Source organism: Cetorhinus maximus, chromosome 6 (assembly GCF_964194155.1).
Source record: "Cetorhinus maximus chromosome 6, sCetMax3.hap1.1, whole genome shotgun sequence".
NCBI lineage: Eukaryota > Metazoa > Chordata > Chondrichthyes > Lamniformes > Cetorhinidae > Cetorhinus > Cetorhinus maximus.
This window is the reverse complement of record NC_135884.1, coordinates 2,896,091-2,918,726: the sequence shown is the minus strand read 5'-3', so window position 1 is coordinate 2,918,726 and position 22,636 is coordinate 2,896,091. Positions and strand designations below refer to the sequence as shown.

At 47.8% G+C, this 22,636-nt stretch overlaps 1 protein-coding gene across 1 annotated transcript in view; it reads left to right on the top strand.

The window, feature by feature from the left end:
• Positions 1-15,855, top strand: part of uroc1 (urocanate hydratase 1) — a 110,562-nt gene extending 94,707 nt beyond the window's left edge. The window contains exons 17-20 of the mRNA XM_078543100.1: positions 2,008-2,107; positions 4,117-4,198; positions 14,056-14,155; positions 15,653-15,855. Coding sequence (XP_078399226.1) covers positions 2,008-2,107; positions 4,117-4,198; positions 14,056-14,155; positions 15,653-15,793 — 423 coding nt within the window. The 3' untranslated portion in view covers positions 15,794-15,855. The remainder of the gene's footprint in view (positions 1-2,007; positions 2,108-4,116; positions 4,199-14,055; positions 14,156-15,652) is intronic.
• Positions 15,856-22,636: the final 6,781 nt, after the last annotated feature.

Here is a 22,636-nt window from a genome sequence, read left to right as displayed (position 1 = left end):
AAATCTGGAATTAAGAATCTAATAATGACCATGAAACATGTTGTAAAACCCATCTGGTTCACTAATGCCCTTTAGGGAAGGGAATCTGCTGTCCTTACCTGGTCTGGCCTACATGCAACTCCAGACCCACAGCAATGTGGTTGACTCTTAAATGCTTGGAACCTACGCCACATGAACTGCAGTGGTCCAAGAAGGCGGCTCACCACCACCTTGTTAAGGGCAATTAGGGATGGGCAATAAATGCTGGCCCAGCCAGCAATGCCCACATCCCATGAATGAATAAAAAAAGGCAGTTGGTGAAGTCAAAAACTAAGACACAGAACCTTTCCTTGCTGAGAGAGTTTATTAACTTTGTTCAGTGTCAACACTCCTTACCCACACCCAGTGTCCCAGCTATTCCCTATTTATATGTGCTCAAGTACACATCACCTGTTTCCCTTAACAATGTCATTGATATTAACAAACCTTAACAAAGTAATTAATAAGACATTGACAAAGGATTGGCCTTTTCAGCCATCAGCAAAGGTGTGCCATATGAAAGCCACCACCCCCGCCCCCGCCACCATCTGAGATGGATTGTTTGCTGTGTGTCCATCATCTTTCATAGATGGAAGGATGCCAATGCCTAACCAGGTCCAATGTAAATCAGCAAGCACAGGGGTAATGGATGCCAATGTCTAATTAATTACATTGTTACAGTTTAATGGCAATCATATTGTTAAACAGGCGATGGGTATTTGTATACCTATAAATGGGGATAGTTGGGACACTGGTGGGTTAGAGCTAGTGTTGGCTGTGAACTAAGTCAATAAACTCTCTCCAGCAAAGAAAGCTGCTGTGTCTTAGATCCAGTTAACAATGGGCGAATGGTACACAGTGTGAATTAAGACATGAGCAGGAGAGTTTTGAAGAAATTCAAGGTTACAGAGGGTATAACATGAGAAGCCAGCCAGGTGTGCATTGGAATAATGGTGTCTGGGGGTAGCAAAGTCACGGACAGTGGTTTCAACAGCAGATGAGCTGAGGCAGGATGGAGTTGGGCGATGTTACAGAGATGGAAATGGGCGGCCTTAGTAATGGCGCCAAAATATGGTCAGAAGCTTATTTCGGGGTCAAAACCCAGAAAGGTTGCAAAACAATCTGGCTTCGATCTTCCCCAAATTGAACTGGATGAAATGTTGGTCCCTCTAGTGCTGGATGCTGGATTAGCAGGGACAGTGGAGAGATTGAAAGGTATGATGATGAGGTAAAGCTAGGCAGTGTCAGGGTACATCAGAAAACTGACATGTCACCCAGGGACAGCAGGCGAGAAATAGGAGGCTGCCAGAGGTTAATGGTGTGGTGTAAATGTTGTTTACATTTTTAAAAAATCATAGAATCTTACAGCACAGAAAGAGGCCATTCGGTCCATCATGCCTGTGCTGGCTCTTTGAAAGACCCACCCGATTAGTTCCACACACCCCTGCTCTTTTCCCATAACCTGGCAATTTCTCCTTTTCAAGTATGTATCTCAGTTCTGTTTGAAAGTTATTATTGAAGCTGCTCCCACTGCCTTTTCAGACAGAGCCTTCCAGATCAATCTTGCTGCAGAAAAAATTCTCCTTATCTCTGCTCTGGGATTTTTTGCCAAATATGTTAAATCTGTGTCCCTCTGGTTACTGACTCTCCTGTCACTGGAAACAGTTTCTCCTCACTTACTCTATTGAAACCTTTCTTAATTTTGACCATCTCTATCAAATTGCCCTTCTCAGCTCTAAAAGAACAACTTCTCCAGCCTCTCCACAAAGCTGAAGTCGGCCATTCACATTGACCATGTCAAAATCCTTTCTAATTTTAAATTAGAAATTAATTTTAAAGGTCCCTATCAGGTCACCCCTCAGCCTTCTCCCTTCTAGCAAAAAGCGCTCCGGCCTGTTCAACTTTTCCTGATAGGTAAAAGCTTTCAGAGTTTAATTTTACACAAAGTCATCTCATTCCAGTTTAACAGAATCTCTTTTAACTCAACAGGCTCCCGTGGTGATTAGCCGGGACCACCACGATGTCAGTGGGACCGACAGCCCGTACAGAGAAACCTCGAACATTTACGATGGATCAGCATTTTGTGCAGGTTGGTGTCATTCGCTCAATGGACTCTATAAAAGAAGCATCAGTGGAATGGGAAGAGGCCATTCAGCCCTTCGAGCCTGTACTGTCTGCCATTCAATTAGGTCATGACTGAACTCCATCTACCCACTGTGGTTCTGTAACTCAACACACTTACCTAACAAAAAAAACCTATCAATCTCAGTTGACCTTGAACCATGGACCCGTGCTGACTCTTTGAAAGAGTTGTCCAACTTACTGCCACTCTGCCCACTCTTTCCCTTTTCTTCTTCAGTTCCCTGCCCGAAGCCCAGTCTGACCCACAGCACCAATGTACCGCGTGTAGGGCAAGGAGGCAGGTCCCAAATCCACCCCAGCCGGAACAGGGATCGAACCCCATGCTATTAGCACCAATCTGATCCACACCGGCCGTCCAGCCAACTGAGTCTAGCAGCTGCCCAAGGCATCCCCGTTGCTGTGGCAACATACACTTTTACATGCAAGTTGTAGTCTGGAGATATGGACAGTGATGGTAGAGGCTCCAACATCCTTTCCATCACATGGCTGACCAGGGATCTCTCCCGCTCTTACCGCCTGCCATTGGCATGTGTTGGAAAGATTTGCAAGTTGATATTCAACCTGTTTGGCCAGGTTGCAAACGCACCTTCTTTGGCCATCAAATCTTGGAATGGGACGTGAATCCAGTGGTCCAGGATCAGAGGCAGAGATGCTACCCACTGCACCACAAGACCTTCCCTGTGGGCCTTTAACAAGCCACAGGTTACATGTGTTGTAAATGTCAAGGTCTCTCCACGCCTGACTCTACTGTCTTGGCCCAGGAATAACCATGGCTCAGACACTTCTGTCAGGGACTGTGGGCAGGCCACTCAGACTGGAAGGGGGGAGGGGGGAGGGGGGGCGTGTTTGGGTGGGGGGGGACTTCTGGCAGCTGGAGATTGACAGACAGACGGTCTAGAAATCCTGCTGGTGCATTGTGGGCATGGGGGGGGGTTCAAAAATCACCCATTGCAGCAATTATCAGCTGCTGAAACCCTCATTCCTTCTTTTATTACCTGTGGACCTGACTATTTCAACACACTCTAGGCTAGCCTCCCACTTCCCACCCTGAGTCAACTTCAGCTCAGTCAAAGCTCTGCTGCAGACCCTTTGCACTAAGCCCCACTCACTCATTACCCCCCGTGTGATTGTTCACCCACATTGGCTCCCGGTCCTGCAGTGCCCCAGTTTTAAGATTCTCATCCTCATGTTCAATGGTTTCCCCATTCCCTTTCCCTGTAAGTTCCTCTAGCCCCTACAATCCCTCTCTATCCCTGGAACTTCCTCCAGCCCCTACAATCCGGTGGGATCTCTGTGTTCCTCCAATTCCAGCTTCTTGAGCATCACCAGTTTGAATCGCTCCACCATTGGTGGTCGTGCTTTCAGCTGCTAAGGCCTAAGCTCTAGAATTCTAAAAAGGTTGGATGAGTAAAAGTGGGAGGAGGCTCAAGTGGAGCATAAACAGCAGCATGGACTGGTTGGGCCGAATGGCCTGTTTCTGTGTCGTATATCCTATGCAGTCCTATGCATGTAACTTCCTCCCTAAACTACTCCACCTCTCTCTTCCTTTAAGACTTCCTTATAACTTAAACTCTTGGACCAAGTTTTTTTGGTCACCTACCTGAATACGCCCTTACATGACTCGGTGTCAAGTTTTCTGTTTAATAATCGCTCCTGTGAAGCTCCTTGGGGGACATTAAAGGCGCTATATAAATGCAAGTCATTGTTGCTCCTCTTCAGTTTACTGCTGGACTTCCCAGTGACCATGCCCGCTCCAAACATGAGGAATGCCCAGGCACCAGCTCCACTGACAGCATTCCGGAACGTCCCAAACACATCCGCGGAAAACTAACAGGAGAAGGCTCAACAGGAGGAAAGGGTGATAAATGGGATGGCGTTTGCTAATCAGAAGCCAAAACACCACTGGCTCTGAACAGTACGACTAACAGTGCCCGTGTTTCCCCTCTTTATTCCCAGACATGGCGGTGCAGAACTTTGTTGGTGATTCTTTCCGAGGAGCAACTTGGGTAGCTTTGCACAACGGTGGAGGTGTGGGATGGTGAGTGTGAAACGAAACATGCTGAAGGTCCACTGCCTTCAGGATTGAACCTTTAGCTGAGTGACAGAGTTGCCCACCTTGGGAGGAGGTGAAAGGTTCAAACCCTGGTGAGCAGAGACTGCAGTAGAATCATACAGCACAGGAGGAGGACACTCAGCCCATTGTGCCGGTACTGGCCCTTTGAAAGAGCTAATGACCACAACAAATTGTCCGTATATAAGAGTCTCGAACGTAATAAAATGTCCCAAGGTGCTTCGCAGGAGCGTTATAAAACAAAATTTGATGCTGAGCCACACAAGGAGATATTAGGACAGGTGATCAAGAGTTTGGTCAAAGAGGTGGGTTTTAAAGAGATTCTCAAAGGAGGGGAGTGAGATAGAGAGGCAGAGGCAGAGAGTTTTAGGGAGGGAATTCCAGAGGTCCAGGCAGTTGAAGTGGCACCACAAGCCAGTGGTGGAGAGATTAAAACCGGGGATGCTCAAGAGGCCGGAATTAGAGGAGACCTCGGAAAGCTGTGGGACTGGAGGAGGTTACAAAGATAGGAATCGGTGAAGCCATGAGGGTTCTACACTTTGCCCATAGCCCTGCATATGGAACAGACTGTCCAACGAGGACTCACATCCAGACGACTGCCCACTGGATCAGGCGGTTGTACCATCGTCTCCGAGTCGGAGGGATGGGAGTTGGGTTCGAGCCCCCATCAGACATCTTCAACTGGTGGAGGTCAGTGTGCCAACTCTGAATACTGGTTAATGTCCAGCACTTACTGCAGGTCAATATGCCTGGCTCTCTGGTCACTCCATATCATAAAGGTGGGCCTCTTTAGCTTTGGTGGTAGTCCATCAAAAGAGACGGTGCTCCAAAAATAAAACCATAGGGGAGGCAATGGGAAACAACCTGAGCTACTCCTCGCCTAGTGAGTGACTCAAGTGTGAACAGCAATGGAGAGGGTTTGGAGGAGGATGATGTGGTCAACAGTGTCAAAGGCTGCAGACAGATTGAGAAGGGAAGGAGGGAGGGTTTACCTTAGCCACAGTCACACAAGGTGTCAGCTGTGACTTTGGTAAGGCTATCTCAGTGCTGTGACAGTGCGGAAACCTGATTAGAAATAATCAAACACAGAGTAATGGGAAAGATGTGCAGAGATCTGGGGGAGGATAAAGCATTCTTTCTGGTGAATCTGCACTGTACCCCTGCAAAGGCCAACATCTCCTCCCTGAGGTACCCTGAACTGAACCAGTGCTCTGCACAACTCCAGCATAATTCAAACTCCTTTGTATGGGGATATCAGTGGATGATAATCCGGCAGGTTCTATGAAGGGCCCAAAAGGGATTACTTCTCACACAGAGAAGATGAAGATGAAAAACTCTCTGCAGATATCCAGCATCTGTTCAACACTTGGGTTCTGGCATTGAAAGCTTTGGTGATATCAGATACTGTTGGATTCTTTTTAATATCCTCCATAATAGTCCATAAATGTTATTTCACTTGTGGCTTCAATTACCCTAACTCTCAACAGCAGTGAATATTTGAATCTTGAAGACTTAATTCAATTCCTAATGTACAGTGAACTGTAAGTAGAGTGCAATGCTCCGCACGTTTCAGTATGAACCTTACTGGATCACTCCCACATTTACATTCATCGTTAAACACTGCTAAGATAAAAAAGCCAGGGCTCCAACACGGGTTGCCAGCCAAGCTGAGAAGATTAACACTGAAAAGGCAAAGTAAATGCAGCATTAGTGCTTCAATGATGTTAAGCTTGGATTTTAAGCCCTGTAGACCTGTGAAGGAAAGGAAGATTGAAGAGGTGAGGGATTCTGAGGTTTCGGAGCCTTGGAAAAGCAAGAATTAAAAGCGGGAAGGTGTGCGATGTAGATGCAGGGCAGCTTGTGAGGGTGGGGTATAGAGAGCTGAGGAGGGATGAGAGGGAAGGTCAGAGGAGCACTGATCAAAGTCGTTTTGATAAAAGAGTGAAGAATATCCAACAATTAACTCCAGGTTAGTGAAAGGAAAGCTTACTGGAGGAAAGGACCCAACTGAAATTACTTTTTGAGTAATCTCAGCCCAGCTCCTGGTGCAGAGCAGCAACAGCACAAAAAGGCAGCCCAGCGCTGTCATGGGAGGGGCAGCTGGTGTACATTTAGGGATAATGGTCTGGATTTTCATCGCCGAGGTGGGGAGCAGGAATTTGGGGAAATTCCCGGCTCAGCCTGTGCAACACGGGAGAATGTGCCCACAAAGGCGAGATTTTCATCGCCGGGGGCTGTGGGGGTTGCGGGGGGTGCTGGCGGAGGATGGGTGCTGGCTGGAGTCGGGCCAGCCAGATCAGGAAAGGGGCCGGAGGCAGACACAGGGTGCGGAGGCCGGCTGGTTAAAAGACCCATCTTGGTGCTGTGGGTCTTTGCCCCAGTTATAATGTAAAACGTAAGGCCCTCTAGCCCTCACTCCTCACACCCCTCCCCTCACCCTCCACACACTCCCCATGGCCCATCCATGTCATTCCTCCTATGCCAGATTGTGCTCCCCACTCACCCCCATTGCCCCTCATGTCCCCTTTGTCAACCTATGTCACTTCCATACCTATTCACCCACTATACACAGTATAGAACCAATGAACCCTATAGTGACAATAGGATGTGTAAAAAAATAGGCCTTAAAAATAACCATTCAGTCATTACTTTCCACCATGTTAAAAAAATCCTTCCACTACTGTCCAATAAAAGTGTCAATCATCCAGGCCAGTGCATAAATAGAGGGTGAGGCTCGGGGCCTTCACTCACCTTCCAGGGTGGAGACAGCCAGAGCTATGAGGGACACCTCTACCTGGGCAGGGGGCTGAGTTTGAAAAAAAGTGCTGACATCACAGGAAGACTGTAAGTTCATTGGTTGGTGAGAAGCTGCTGTTAGGCCTAAAACTAGAAAAACGTATCATTTATAAAGCAGTAGCTAGTTGGATTTCAGTGAGGAACGCTAGCAATAGGAAAGTAAAGTTAAATCAAGTCAAAGTGATGTAGAGTAATTAAGTAAACCAAAGTAAGATAAAGTTAGTGTCAGTGTAGTAAATCTAAGTTGTTAGTAATTTATTCTACTCATTCTACTTACTCTAAGTGTAATAAATAGTTTTTAGAGTTACAGGATGGCAGGTCAGCTCGGCCAAGTGGAGTGTGCATCCTGCGGTATGTGTGCAGTTGTGGATGCACCATGTGTCCCAGGCAAACACATCTGTAGGAAGTGTCACCAGCTACACAAGCTTGAGCTCCAGGTTTCGGAACTTGAGTGGCGGCTGGAGTCACTATTGTGCATCCGCGAGGCAGAGGACTACAGGGATAGCACATTTAGGGAGGTGGTCACACCGCAGGTCAGAAGGGTACAGCCAGAGAGGGAATGGGTGACCACCAGGCAGTCTAAGAGAACCAGGCAGGTAGTGCAGGAATCCCCTGAGTCTATCCTGCTGGTTAATCGGTTTTCCATTTTGGGCGCTGATGAGGGTGACGATTCCTCAGGGGAGTGCAGCCAGAGCCAAGCCTGTGGCACCACGGGCAGCTCAGCTGTACAGTGGGGGAGGAAGAAGAATGGACGGGCAATAGTGATAGGGGATTCCATAGTCAGGGGATCAGGCAGGTGTTTCTGCTGCAGTAAATGTGACTCCAGGATGGTGTGTTGCCTCCCTGGTGCCAGGGTCAAGGATGTCATGGAGCAGCTGCAGGACATCCTGTGGGGGGAGGGGGATCAGCCAGAAGTCGTGGTCCACATTGGCACCAACGACATAGGTAGGAAGAGGGATGAGGTCCTGAAAGCAGATTACAGGGAGTTAGGAAGGAAATTAAAAAGCAGGACCTCAGAGCAGTAATCTCAGGATTACTCCCAGTGCCACGTGCTAGTGAGCATAGGAATAGGAGGCTTGATCGATTAAATACGTGACTGGAGGACTGGTGTAGGAGAGAGGGCATCAGGGTTTCTGAGGCATTGGGACCAGTTCTGGGGCAGGTGGATGGGTTACATCTTAACAGGACTGGGACTGATCTAGTCTCAGGGAGATTTGCGAATGCTGTTGGGGTGGATTTAAACTAGCTTGTCAGGGAGGGGTGGGAACCTGAAGGGTAGCCCAAATTGGAAGAAAGTAAAGTTGGGCCAGAATATTGTCATCGGCGTGTGGGAGTGGGCCCGACGTGTAAAATGACGTAAGATGACGTCGGGCGTGCGTCCCGATTCATCACGTGTCATTTCGATCTTTCATTCAGCAGATGCACACCGGAGTCGGTTGCGCACTTGCCGAACTGTCAGCATTAAGGCCATTAAAAAAATAATTAAGCTCATTAACAACGCTGCCCGTCCAGCCTTAATGTTGGCGGCAGGCGAATAGCCCAAGCGGCCTTCGCGTTTTCCAGGAAACCTCATCCACGGGCGGGATGAGGTCTCCTGAAGGTTTTATTAAATAATTAAATAATTTTTCCCACATTCACAAACATGTCCCGAGACATTGTCACATGAGGGGACATGTTTAAATAATTTTTTACTTTATTTGTAACAAAGTTTCATTATCAACCGGATCTCCCTGCGGCAGCTCCGTGCCTCAGGGAGACCTCTGTGCTCTTTCGCATGCATACTCTCCCTCCTCCTCTACCCACACAGGGAGCGCTGAGCGCTACCGGCCGCACATTACACTGGGCAGGTCTTCATTGGCCCGCCTGCGTAAAATGGTGGCGCGCAGCCCATCGCGGGCGGCAATCGTCTCCACGCCCGCCTGCACCCCCTCTCGAACAGCTCACCCGCCAACTGAAAAAGTCACCCCTTGGCAAAGGGAAGTAGTAATGAGACCAGAAGGCGGGAAAAATAAAGCAGATCATTGAGTGTCCTTTGAAGACAGAATGATGTCAAAGGAACAAAGTTAAGGACACTCTCTACCTGAATGCGTGCAGCATTCACAATAAGGTGGATGATCTAAAGACACAAATAGAGGTAAGCGGGAATGATATAATTGCCCTTACGGAAACATGGCTGCAAGGTGACCAAGACTGGGAACTGAATATTCACGAATATTCAATGTTTAGGAAGGACAGACAAGAAGAGAAAGGAGGTGGAGTTGAGCTGATAATAAGGGATGGGATCAGATCATTAATAAGGGAGGATCTCAGATCAGAAGAACAATGTGTGGAATATGTTTGGGTGGAGCTAAGAAACAATAAAGGGCAGCAGACACTGGTTGGAGTTGTTTATAGGCCACCAAATAGTAATGGTAATATGGGGTATGGTATTAATCAGGAGATGAGAGAAGCATGTAGCGTGGGCAATACAGTAAACATGGGTGACTTCAATCTGCACATAGACTGGGTAAACCTAATGAGCACTAATGTTGTGGAAGCCAAGTTTCTGGAGTGTGTTAGGGATAGTTTTCTAGAGCAGTATGTTGAGGAGTTGACTAGAGGACAGGCTACTTTAGATCTAGTATTATGTAATGAAAAAGGGTTAATTAATAATCTTGTTGTAAAAGAACCTTTAGGGACGAGTGACCACAATACAATAGAATTTTACATTATGTTTGAAAATGAGGTAGTTCACTCTGAAGCAAGGGTATTAAAGTTGAATAAAGGAAATTATGAAGGTATGAGGGACAAATTGGCTGAGGTGGATTGGGAAAATATATTAAAAGGTTTGACTGTACAGAGGCAATGGATAGCTTTCAAAGAACTATTACATAGTTTACAGCACCTATACCTTCAAGGTGCAAAACCCCAAAAAAGTCAATCAATCGTGGCTGACAAAGGAAGTTAAGGATTGTATAAGATTAAAAGAAAAGGCTTATAAAGTTGCTTGAGGTAGTAGTAAACCTGAGGATGGGAGGTTTTTTAGAAAAAAACAAAGGAAGACCAAGAAACTGGTAAAGAAAAGGAGAATAGAATATGAATGTAATCTAGCAAAAAACATAAAAACAGACTGTAAAAGCTTCTATAGGAATGTAAAAGGAAGCTTTTGACTAAGACAAATGTGGGTCCATTACAGGCAGAGTCAGGAGAATTGATAATGGGGAACAGAGAAATGACAGAGAAGCTAAATGATTATTTTGTGTCTGTTTTCACTGAGGAAGATACAGGAAATCTCCCAGATTTAGAGATCCAAGGAACTAGGGAGAATGAGAAGTTGAAGGAAATTAATATAAGTAAAAAGGTTGTATTGGGGAAATTAATGGGTCTGAAAGTTGATAAGTCCCCGGAACCTGAAATTCTGCCAGGGTATTGAAAAATTTGCTATAGAGATAATGGATGCATTGGTGATCATTTTCCATAAATCTATAGATCCTGGAGTGGTTCCTGAAGATTGGAAGGTAGCAAATGTCACCCCACTATTTAAGAAGGGAGGGAGAGAGAAAACAGGGAACTACAGACCTGTTAGCCTCACATCAGTTGTAGGGAAAATGCTAGAATCTATTATAAAGGATGTGATAAATGGACACTTGGATAATAATGATCTGATTGGGCAGAGTCAACATGGATTTGTGAATGGGAAATCATGTTTGACAAACTTGTTGGAGTTTTTTGAGGATGTTATTAACAAAATTGATAAAGGAGAGTTGATGGACTTGGTGTACTTGGATTTTCAGAAGGCTTTCGATTAACCTCCCCACAGGAGGTTGATTAGCAAAATTAAAGCACATGGGATAGGAGGCAATATACTGCATGGATTAAGGATTGGCTAACAGGTAGAAAACAGAGAGTAGGAATAAAAGGGTCATTCTCGCATTGGCTGTGACTAGTTGGGTACGGCAAGGATCAGTACTCAGGCCCCAGCTGTTCACAATATATATCAATGATTTGGATGTGGGGACCAAGTGTAATATTTCCAGGTTCGTGGATGATACAAAGCTAGTTGGGAATGTGTGTTGTGAGGAAGATGCAAAGTGGCTTCAAGAGGATTTGGACAGACTTAGTGAGTGGGCAAGAACATGGCAGATGGAATATAATGTGGAAAAATGTGAGGTTATCCACTTTGGTAGGAGGAACAGATGTGCAGAGTATTTCCTAAATGGTAAGAGATTAGAAAGTGTAGATGTACAAAGGGACCTGGGTGTCCTTGTCCATAAGTCGCTGGAAGCTAACATGTAGGTGCAACAGGCGATTAGGAAGCTAATGGGATGTTAGCCTTTATCACAAGAGGATTTGAGTACAGGAGTAGTGAAGTCTTGCTTCAATTGTATAGAAGCTTGGTTAGACCGCACCTGGAGTACTGTGTGCAGTTTTTACCTCAGAAAGGATATTATTGCCATAGAGGGAGTGCAACGAATGTTCACCAGACTTATTCTGGGGATGGCGGGACTGTCTTATGAAGAAAGATTGGGGAAACTGGGCCTGTATTCTCTAGAGTTTCGAAGAATGAGAGGTGACCTCATTGAAACCTACAAAATACTTACAGGAATAGACAGGGTAGATGCAGGTAAGATGTTTCCCCTGGTTGGGGAGTCTAGAATTTCAAAATAAGGAGGAAGCCACTTAGGAATGAGATGAGGAGAAATTTATTAACTCAGAGGGTTGTGAATCTTTGGAATTCTCTACCCCAGAGGGCTGTGGAAGCTCAGTCATTGAGTATGTTTAAGGTAGAGATTGATAGATTTCTGATTAACAATAACGTAAAGGGTTATGGGGATAGTGTGGGTAAAAGACATTGAAGTGTTCGATCAGCCATGATCATACTGAATGGCGGAGCAGGCTTGATGGGCTGAATGGCCTTCTGCTGTTCCTATGTTCCTATAACAGAAACTGCAGGCACTTGAAATCCCTTAACTTTGAGCAAATAAACAGTGCAATTGACAGCAGAGATCAGAGAGTCAGAGCTGTCAATCAAGCAATGTCCTCCCTGGGGCTCAGGTGTTTCATCAGAGTAGTGGATGTCTGGGCTTTCAGCCAAGCCTCATTATATATTCTTGGCTATAGGGTGCATTGGTTTTATATAGTGCATAGTACATCAATGGGTATGGCAGTGTCATGGCTTGGCATGGGGGTCATCAGGGACCATGGGGAGTGGGTGGGGGGCATATCTTGGCATGGGGGCATGAGGAGGACCTTTTGAACTTACCTTTTGAAAGTTACCTCATGCAGACTGTGGTTCACGACACCTTTGAGGTGCCATGAACCACGGGCCCTTTAAAACCAGGCCCAACTCCATTAAAATGGTGAAGGAGGAGGGGATCCCTATCTCCCCAGTGGAGCCAGTCAGGTCAGCAGAGCTGGGTGAGGGCTCGCGACCTGAACCCGAACCCTTAAAAGGCATTCTTGAAAATCGCACAGCCCAGGGAATGTGGTCGCAATCCCGGTATCGAGGCCTAGCCGCCATTCTTAAAGAGCTCTGGAGTCATCCCACTCCGTGCAAATCCAGGCCAATGTCTCCCTGATGCACAAGGCTGCTTTCATCCAATGATAGGTCACAGACCCTCTGGAATTTGCTGGAACTCCCCAGGAATTGAAGATCAATCTCCAGTCAATGCTGGGAATTATCCAGCAGAAATATTATAGGAGCATTTCCTTTGAATAAAGTTGCTTTGTCATTTCTAAACGTGTTGCAGAAGCGAAAAAAAGCTGTTTGACTGACAGTCAAGAATCAACCAATCAGTTAACAGTCTGGTCACTTTCCAATCGAATTGGGAAGCTGGGACAAAGAAGGTGGTTAACGCCAGGCAACCAATGGCGTGACTGTGGCTCATGGCTGAGAGCAGGAGGCCATGTGATGACCAGTGACCTGTCCAACCAGAGTCAGCAACACTTTCTTGTTGATGAGACAGTGTAGAGGGAGCTCTCCTCTGTATCTAACCCCGTGCTGTAGCTGTCCTGGGAGTGTTTGATGGGGACAGTGTAGAGGGAGCTTTACTCTGTATCTAACCCCGTGCTGTACCTGCGCTGGGAGTGTTTGATGGGGACAGTGTAGAGGGAGCTTTACTCTGTATCTAACCCTGTGCTGTACCTGTCCTGGGAGTGTTTGATGGGGACAGTGTAGAGGGAGCTTTACTCTGTATCTAACCCTGTGCTGTACCTGTCCTGGGAGTGTTTGATGGGGACAGTGTAGAGGGAGCTTTACTCTGTATCTAACCCCGTGCTGTACCTGCCCTGGGAGTGTTTGATGGGGACAGTGTAGAGGGAGCTTTACTCTGTATCTAACCCCGTGCTGTACCTGTCCTGGGAGTGTTTGATGGTGACAGTGTAGAGGGAGCTTTACTCTGTATCTAAACCCGTGCTGTACCTGTCCTGGAAGTGTTTGATGGGGACAGTGTAGAGGGAGCTTTACTCTGTATCTAACCCCGTGCTGTACCTGTCCTGGGAGTGTTTGATGGGGACAGTGTAGAGGGAGCTTTACTCTGTATCTAACCTCGTGCTGTACCTGTCCTGGGAGTGTTTGATGGGGACAGTGTAGAGGGAGCTTTACTCTGTATCTAACCCCGTGCTGTACCTGTCCTGGGAGTGTTTGATGGGGACAGTGTAGAGGGAGCTTTACTCTGTATCTAACCTCGTGCTGTACCTGTCCTGGGAGTGTTTGATGGGGACAGTGTAGAGGGAGCTTTACTCTGTATCTAACCTCGTGCTGTACCTGTCCTGGGAGTGTTTGATGGGGACAGTGTAGAGGGAGCTTTACTCTGTATCTAACCCCGTGCTGTACCTGTCCTGGGAGTGTTTGATGGGGACAGTGTAGAGGGAGCTTTACTCTGTATCTAACCTCGTGCTGTACCTGTCCTGGGAGTGTTTGATGGGGACAGTGTAGAGGGAGCTTTACTCTGTATCTAACCTCGTGCTGTACCTGTCCTGGGAGTGTTTGATGTGACAGTGTAGAGGGAGCTGTCCACTGACTGGGAATGTTTCTCGTTGGTACGCAGGGGAGAGGTGATAAATGGTGGCTTTGGGCTGGTCCTTGATGGTTCTCTGGATGCTGAGGAACGAGCTAAGATGATGCTAAACTGGGATGTCTCCAATGGGGTGAGTGACAGATTTTTTCCACTTTGCTTCTACTTTCTCCTTTATTGAAATTATATTAATTCAGCAAATGTTTGCTTGTGTGTTAAATCATAAAATGGTACAGCACAGGAGGACATTCGGCCCATTGTGCATGTGCTGGCTCTTTGAAAGAGCTATTTGATTACCTCCACTCCCTTGCTTTCTCCCTAAAGTCCTCCGAATTCCTCCTTTTCAAGTATATATCTTTTATTACCGTTGTGTTTACTTTCAAAACAACTTCGATAGGACCCTCAACGTGTAAACCATCCCAGTGCATCCCACACATAAGTGTTATGAAGTAAAATCTGACCCTGAGCCACATTAGGAGATATTAGGTCAGATGACCAAAACCTTGGTCAAAGAGGTAGGTTTAAAGGAGGAAAGAGAGGTGGAGAGGTTTGGGGAGGAAATTCCAGAACTTCGAGGCCCAGGGAACTGAAGAAAACTGAAGAAAATGGTGGAACGATTAAAATCAGGGATGCACTAGAGGCCACAAGAGGAGGAGTGCACAGGGCTGTAGGTTTGGGGGGAGGATAGAAAGCTAGGGAGGGGGCCAAGGCCAAGGGGGAATTGGGGAAAAGGGATAATAATTTTAAAATCGAGGCTTTGTTTAACCAGCAGCCAGTGCAGGTCAGTGAGCACGGAGGTGACGGCTGAACTGGACAAGGTGTGAGTTAGGACGTGGGAAAGCAGATTGTTGGATGACCTCAAAGTTAGGGACTAGAGGGAATGTGCTGGAATAGTCATGTCTGGAGGTAATAGAAGCGTGAATGGGCAGTAGATGGGCTGAGGCCGAGGCGGGGTCAGGCATCGCTATGGAGATGGGAATATATGGTCTTAGTGATGGCACAGACATGTGGTCGGAAGCTCATTTCGGGGTCAAATATGACACCCGGGAAGGGAATTCCATATCATAATAGTTTGCTACATAAAAACCATCTGAACTGACTTCTGGTTCTTGCTGATTCCTTTGACCCGTGTCCTCTGGTTACTGACCGTACTGCCAGTGGAAACGGTTTCTCCTTATTTACTCTATCCAAACTCCTCAAAATTAAATCTCATCTTAACCTTCTTTGATGTAAGAGGACTAATCCCATTGTCTGTGATCTAGTAACTGCCCAGAGGGAGGTCCTGAGGTGCAGTGGGAACTCTCCCTGTCTCAGAGTCAGAAGCTCAGGGTTCAATTCCCACCCCGGGATTTGATAGTCCAGGAAGGTGTGTTAACAGCACAGGCTGATTATCAAATCCTTCCAACACGTGTCCACAAACAGCAATTAAATAATGACGACAAGATAATCTGTTATTCATGATGTCGGTTGAGGATAAATATTGTCCAGGCCACTGGAGAGAATTCCCCTGATCTTCTTTGAAAAAGTGCCAAGGAATTTTTCACATGCCCAAGAGAGAGAGGGGCGGGGGGGGGAGACAGGACTGAGGTTCTGAAAGGTGCTATAGAAATGCAATGTCTTTGTGCTGCAGGTTGCTCGTCGCTGCTGGTCCGGCAGTCGCAAGGCCCACGAGGCGATTTGCAGAACAATGAAGGAGCAGAGTGCCCTGAGGGTAACGCTCCCTCACCATGTCGAAGATGATGGGATCCTGGACAAAGCACTGAGAAAGTAGGAAGCAGGACCACCGCACAAACTGACTGTGCACCCGCCTCCCCCCGCCACCTCTCCCCCTCCCCTCCCCACACCTCTCCCCCTCCCCCCACCTCTCCCCCTCCTCTCCCCCCACCTCTCCCCCTCCCCTCCCCTCCCCCCTCCCCTCCCCTCCCCCCTCCCCTCTCCCCCCTCCCCCCTCCCCTCCCCTCCCCCCTCCCCTCCCCTCCCCCCTCCCCTCTCCCCCCCTCCCCTCCTCCCCTCTCCCCTCTCCCCCCCCTCCCCTCTCCCCCCCTCCCCTCTCCCCTCTCCCCCCCTCCCCCCTCCCCTCCCCCCTCCCCTCCCCCCTCCCCTCTCCCCCCTCCCCTCCCCTCTCCCCCCTCCCCTCCCCTCCCCCCTCCCCTCTCCCCTCCTCCCCTCCTCCCCTCCCCTCCTCCCCTCTCCCCCCCCTCCCCTCTCCCCCCTCCCCTCCCCTCTCCCCCCTCCCCTCCCCTCCCCCCTCCCCTCTCCCCCCCTCCCCTCCTCCCCTCTCCCCTCTCTCCCCCCTCCCCTCTCCCCCCTCCCCTCTCCCCTCTCCCCCCCTCCCCTCTCCCCTCTCCCCTCTCCCCCTCCCGCTCTCCCTCTCCCCCACCCCCCCTGCCGCCCTGTCAGATCCAAACAATCTCTGAACTTGACTGAGATAAATGTGAATTATCTGGAGTCAAAAGTGTGTAATGGTCTGAGAATAAACAAGACATTGTTCACAACAGCTTCTGTTACCATCTTTATTTTTCTGAATCTGCCTCTCTCTAAGGTGCCATTTATCACAGGATATTGGAGTAATTGCAGTGCTTTGTGGGATGTTGCATTCTGACTGATCGGTATGGTAACTGCCGGGGTAAATGACCTTGAATGATGACTGCACAGTGCAGCCACCATTGGTCTTGTTCTAACTACATAAGACTGCCTTGTTTCACTGTTTTAAACCACACATGTCAGGCCGACTGTTTCAGATCAGTGCGATGGGCTCAGTGATAGTCTCTTTAAACGTGGGTAATATACACCAAGCACCAAGGGGGCGGGTTCGAAAGGTAACTAATGGTTTTGTCTGTTAACAAATTGCTCTGCGAGAATTTTAACATCTGTTTTGACCTGGGAAGCATTTGTTTTACATTTGTCTCAAACTGATGGTGTGTTTCATGTGTCCATGTCAGGGGGACAGAGGTTTGAAAGGACTGGTGCTGACTGTGGTCTTCCCTCTTAACCCTCTCGTCTGAGAGTGGGCTCAATGAAACCGGGCTGGAAAGAGTGAGGTGCGGCTTTGAATCTCCAGCTCAGGGTGTTCTGCCCCAATTTCAGGCCCAGTTCCTATTTTAACCAACTGGAGTCAGTGTTTTTCCTGTCAGGACAAACCCAAAGTGCAGGGAAGCCAGGACTAGAAGAGGCCCCCAAAAGGTGAATGAGTTGTATTTGTATAGCACTTTTCCTGACCTCAGGACAGCCCAAAGGATTTTACAGCTAATGAGGTATTTTTGTGACCTTCCCTTGCAATAGTCCCGATGGGCGGAGTTTCCAAACATGCAAACCAGAGGCAGATCCTCATCCTCTGGGAGCGCGCTCTGGGGAGATAGTTACACTCATCCCAGTTTTCTGCGTTTGGAATTTGTCCCTTCATTGTGCTTTGCTGCCACTTGCTGGTGAATGAGGAGAAGTAACTCTACAGCCCCAACCCTCCCTACCTCTGTAACCTTCCCCTGCCCTACAACCCTCCCTACCTCTGTAACCTCCTCCAGCCCCTACAACCCTCCCTACCTCTGTAACCTCCTCCAGCCCCTACACCCCTCCCTATCTCTGTAACCTCCTCCAGCCCCTACAGCCCTCCCTATCTCTGTAACCTTCCCCTGCCCTACAACCCTCCCTATCTCTGTAACCTCCTCCAGTCCCTACAACCCTCCCTATCTCTGTAACCTCCTCCAGCCCCTACACCCCTCCCTATCTCTGTAACCTCCAGCCCCTACAACCCTCCCTATCTCTGTAACCTCCTCCAGCCCCTACAACCCTCCCTATCTCTGTAACCTTCCCCTGCCCTACAACCCTCCCTATCTCTGTAACCTCCTCCAGCCCCTACAACCCTCCCTATCACTGTAACCTTCCCCTGCCCTACAACCCTCCCTATCTCTGTAACCTTCTCCAGCCCTACAACCCTCCCTATCTCTGTAACCTTCCCCTGCCCTACAACCCTCCCTATCCCTGTAACCTCCTCCAGCCCCTACAACCCTCCCTATCTCTGTAACCTCCTCCAGCCCCTACAACCCTCCCTACCTCTGTAACCTCCTCCAGCCCCTACAACCCTCCCTATCTCTGTAACCTCCTCCAGCCCCTACACCCCTCCCAATCTCTGTAACCTTCCCCTGCCCTACAACCCTCCCTATCTCTGTAACCTCCTCCAGCCCCTAAAACCCTCCCTATCTCTGTAACCTTCCCCTGCCCTACAACCCTCCCTATCTCTGTAACCTCCTCCAGCCCCTACAACCCTCCCTATCACTGTAACCTTCCCCTGCCCTACAACCCTCCCTATCTCTGTAACCTTCTCCAGCCCTACAACCCTCCCTATCTCTGTAACCTTCCCCTGCCCTACAACCCTCCCTATCCCTGTAACCTCCTCCAGCCCCTACAACCCTCCCTATCTCTGTAACCTCCTCCAGCCCCTACAACCCTCCCTACCTCTGTAACCTCCTCCAGCTCCTACAACCCTCCCTATCTCTGTAACCTCCTCCAGCCCCTACACCCCTCCCAATCTCTGTAACCTTCCCCTGCCCTACAACCCTCCCTATCTCTGTAACCTCCTCCAGCCCCTACAACCCTCCCTATCTCTGTAACCTCCTCCAGCCCCTACAACCCTCCCTATCTCTGTAACCTCCTCCAGTCCCTACAACCCTCCCTACCTCTGTAACCTCCTCCAGCCCCTACAACCCTCCCTATCTCTGTAACCTCCTCCAGCCCCTACACCCCTCCCAATCTCTGTAACCTTCCCCTGCCCTACAACCCTCCCTATCTCTGTAACCTCCTCCAGCCCCTACAACCCTCCCTATCTCTGTAACCTCCTCCAGCCCCTACAACCCTCCCTATCTCTCTAACCTCCTCCAGTCCCTACAACCCTCCCTACCTCTGTAACCTCCTCCAGCCCCTACAACCCTCCCTATCTCTGTAACCTCCTCCAGCCCCTACAACCCTCCCTATCTCTGTAACCTCCTCCAGCCCCTACAACCCTCCCTATCTCTGTAACCTCCTCCAGCCCCTACAACCCTCCCTACCCCTGTAACCTTTCCCTGGCCTACAACCCTCCCTATCTCTGTAACCTCCTCCAGCCCCTACAACCCTCCCTATCTCTGTAATTTCCCCCTGACCTATAACAGCCCAAGATCTCTGCGCTCCTCCAATTCTAGCCTCTTCAGCACTCCTGATTACAATACTTTTTTCCAACGGTATACTTCAGTCATAAAATTTATAAAAGTACATTACAAAACATTTCAAATTGAATATTAACAGTATTAATTGAATATTACTAAAGTGCAATAAAGTTCAACAATTCTCCATACAGCATGTCCCACTCTGCAGTGCCTCAATATAAGTGTAACACTCTTGATATTTACAATATACATCCCATGTCAGTCACATAGCCTGTGTGGTTCTGCATCATTTCCAGCCCCTCCTTGCACTATAGCTGAAAGTCCTTAGACAGTGACCTTTCCCCATTGCTTTTTTCCACTCCAGTTCACCTCCCCCATATCAATATATCCTTCTATTCTTTTCTTGCTCATATTTATCTAGTTCCCCTTAAATGGATCAACACGATTCACCTCAACCACTCCCTGTGGGAGTGAGTTCCACATTCTTCTCACTCTTTGGTAAAGAAGTTTCTCCTGAGTTCCCGATTGGATTTATTGGTGACCGTCTTATATCGGTGGCTCCTTATTTCTGGTCTCCCCTACAAGTGGAAACGTCTTTACACATCCCCTATGGACCCCCTTCATAATTTTTAAGGGTCTCTATCACATCACCCCCTCAGCCTTCTCTTTTTGAAAGAGTCTGAGCCTGTTCAGTCTTTCCTGATGGTTATAACCTCTGCGTTTTGATAGCATCCTTGTAAATCTCTTTTGCACCTTCTCCAGTGGATCCATCAAGATGTTCCTCTCTGTGGCACCCTTTTCTTCCTAGACTGATTTTGGAGATCGTTACCAAGGAAACGAATCCAAACCTCCTCAATGGCCATCCCATGTTTTCATTCCTGCACAGTGCCAGCAGGAGAGTCTGACCGGGCTTATTCTGATTCGCTCAGCTGCCCGAATCCGGTCCATGTTTGCACAGCTGCGCCATGTGTGATAAGCTTGATCCGGATCCTCCAGCTGGGACAGACTCCAGGTTTCCCTTCAGTTGTGACGAAGAATAGGTTGAGGCTGCCTCATTACAGAATGGTCACTAACCCCCTTGCTCCTGCTCTCTCCTCCATGTTGTTGGACCTTACCACAGTAACCAAGACCTCAGTAACATTGCCCATTTCCCCCTGCTATTGCCTGCTGCAACACAGGGGGGCAGCACTTTCACCGTAACTCACACCAAGTCTCATTCACCTACCAGCCCTGTGCTCACTAACATACATAGGATCTTGGCTCAATGATGGTCTGACATTAGCGTTTTCACCTTTACAAACTGCTTCATGGCCTCTCTCTGAAATCACCCTAAAACCCTCCCAAGATCTCCAATTCTGACCTCTTGCACATATTCAATTATAATCGTTCCATTAACAACGCACTTGGAAAGATCAGAACAAGTCAACATGATTTTACGAAAGGGAAATCCAAATTTGTTTGAGTGTTCTGAGGATTTGTCTAGTAGGGTAGATTAAACGGGAACCAGTAGATGTTGTAAACTTGGATTTCCAAAGGTATTTGTTAAGATACCACAGAAAGGGTTCATACACAAAATATGGGCTCACGGAGTTGGTGGCGATATATTAGCATGGATAGAGCATTGATTAATAGACTGGGAGCAGAAAGCAGGGATGAATGGGGTATTTTCAAGTGGGAAGGATGTGATCAATGGACTGTCACAAGGATCAATGCTGGGGCCTTCATTGGCAGCTGTGCCTTCAGCTGCCTGGGCCCTAAATTTCAGAATTCCCTCCCCAAACCTCTCCACTTCTCTAGTCTCTACCATTCTCTCTTCCCTTAAGACTCTCCTAAAAAACTAACCCTTTGACTAAACAATATCTCCATGTGTGGCTTGGTATCAAAATTTGATTACTAACACCCTTATAAAGTGCCTTGGGAAGTTTTACATAATGAAATATGTTCCATATTCAAGTTGTTATTGCAACCCAGTCCAGTGACTTGCACACCAAATGATGGTGACACTCTCAGTGCAGTACTGAGGGAGTGCTACACTGTCGGAGGCTCAGTGCTGAAGGAGCGCTGCTCTGTTGAAGGGTCAGTACAGAGGGAGTGCTGCACTGTCAGAGGGTCAGTACTGAGGGAGTGCTGCACTGTCAGAGGGTCAGTACTGAGGGAGTGCTGCACTGTCAGAGGGTCAGTACTGAGGGAGCGCTGCACTGTCGGAGGGTCAGTACTGAGGGAGTGCTGCACTGTCGGAGGGTCAGTACTGAGGGAGTGCTGCACTGTCAGAGGGTCAGTACTGAGGGAGCGCTGCACTGTCGGAGGGTCAGTACTGAGGGAGTGCTGCACTGTCAGAGGGTCAGTACTGAGGGAGAGCTGCACTGTCAGAGGGTCAGTACTGAGGGAGTGCTGCACTGTCGGAGGGTCAGTACTGAGGGAGTGCTGCACTGTCAGAGGGTCAGTACTGAGGGAGTGCTGCACTGTCGGAGGGTCAGTACTGAGGGAGTGCTGCACTGTCGGAGGGTCAGTACTGAGGGAGTGCTGCACTGCCAGAGTAAAAAATTCTCAAATTCTAGAACGGTCCCAAAAGATTGGAAGTTAGCAAATGTGGCACCGCTAATGAAAAAAGGAAGGAGAGAGGAAACAGGTAACTACAGACCAGTTAGCCTGACATCAGTCATTGAGAAAATGCTGGAATCTTTTATTATGGAAGTCTTAATAATGCCCTTAGAAAAGCATAGAATGATTAAAACAAGTCAACATGATTTTATCAAAGGGAAATCCTATTTGACAAATTTATTTGAGTTTTTTGAGGATTTAACTAGTGGGATAGATAAAGGGGAACCAGTAGATGTAGTAAACTTGGATTTCCAAAGGTATTTGTCAAGATACCAAACAAAAAGTTCATACACAAAATAAGGGCTCATAGAGTTTGTGGTGATATATTAGCACAGATAGAGCATTGATTAACAGACAGGAAGCAGAGAGTAGGGATAAATGGGACATTTTCAAGTTGGCAGGCAGTGAATAGTGGAATGCTGCAAGGATCAGTGTCGGGTCCTCAGCTATTTACAATTTATATTAATGGTTTAGATGAAAACACAAATAATATATTTAAGTTTGCTGATGATGAAGCTATGAGGAAGTTACAAGAGGGCGGAAAAGTGATTTGGCCAAATTAAGTGAGTTTGGTAACAACATGGCAGATGGAGCATAATGTGGGGAGTGTTATTCATTTTGGTCATAGGAATAGAAAAGCAGAGTATATTTGAACAGGCTGTTACAACCCCAGCTGGTGTTAGTCGCTGAGCAAGCAAAATCCCAGAGGGAAACTTGTCTTACTGATTATAATCTTTTTTTAAAAATTCTACCGATCCCAGAAGCATAGAATTCCAGTAATGCTTCGGTGATTTTAAAACTAAAAGATTTATTAACAAGAAGATAATTTAAGCACACAAGATTAAAGTTAAAACAGTTTTACAAAACATCCCCAA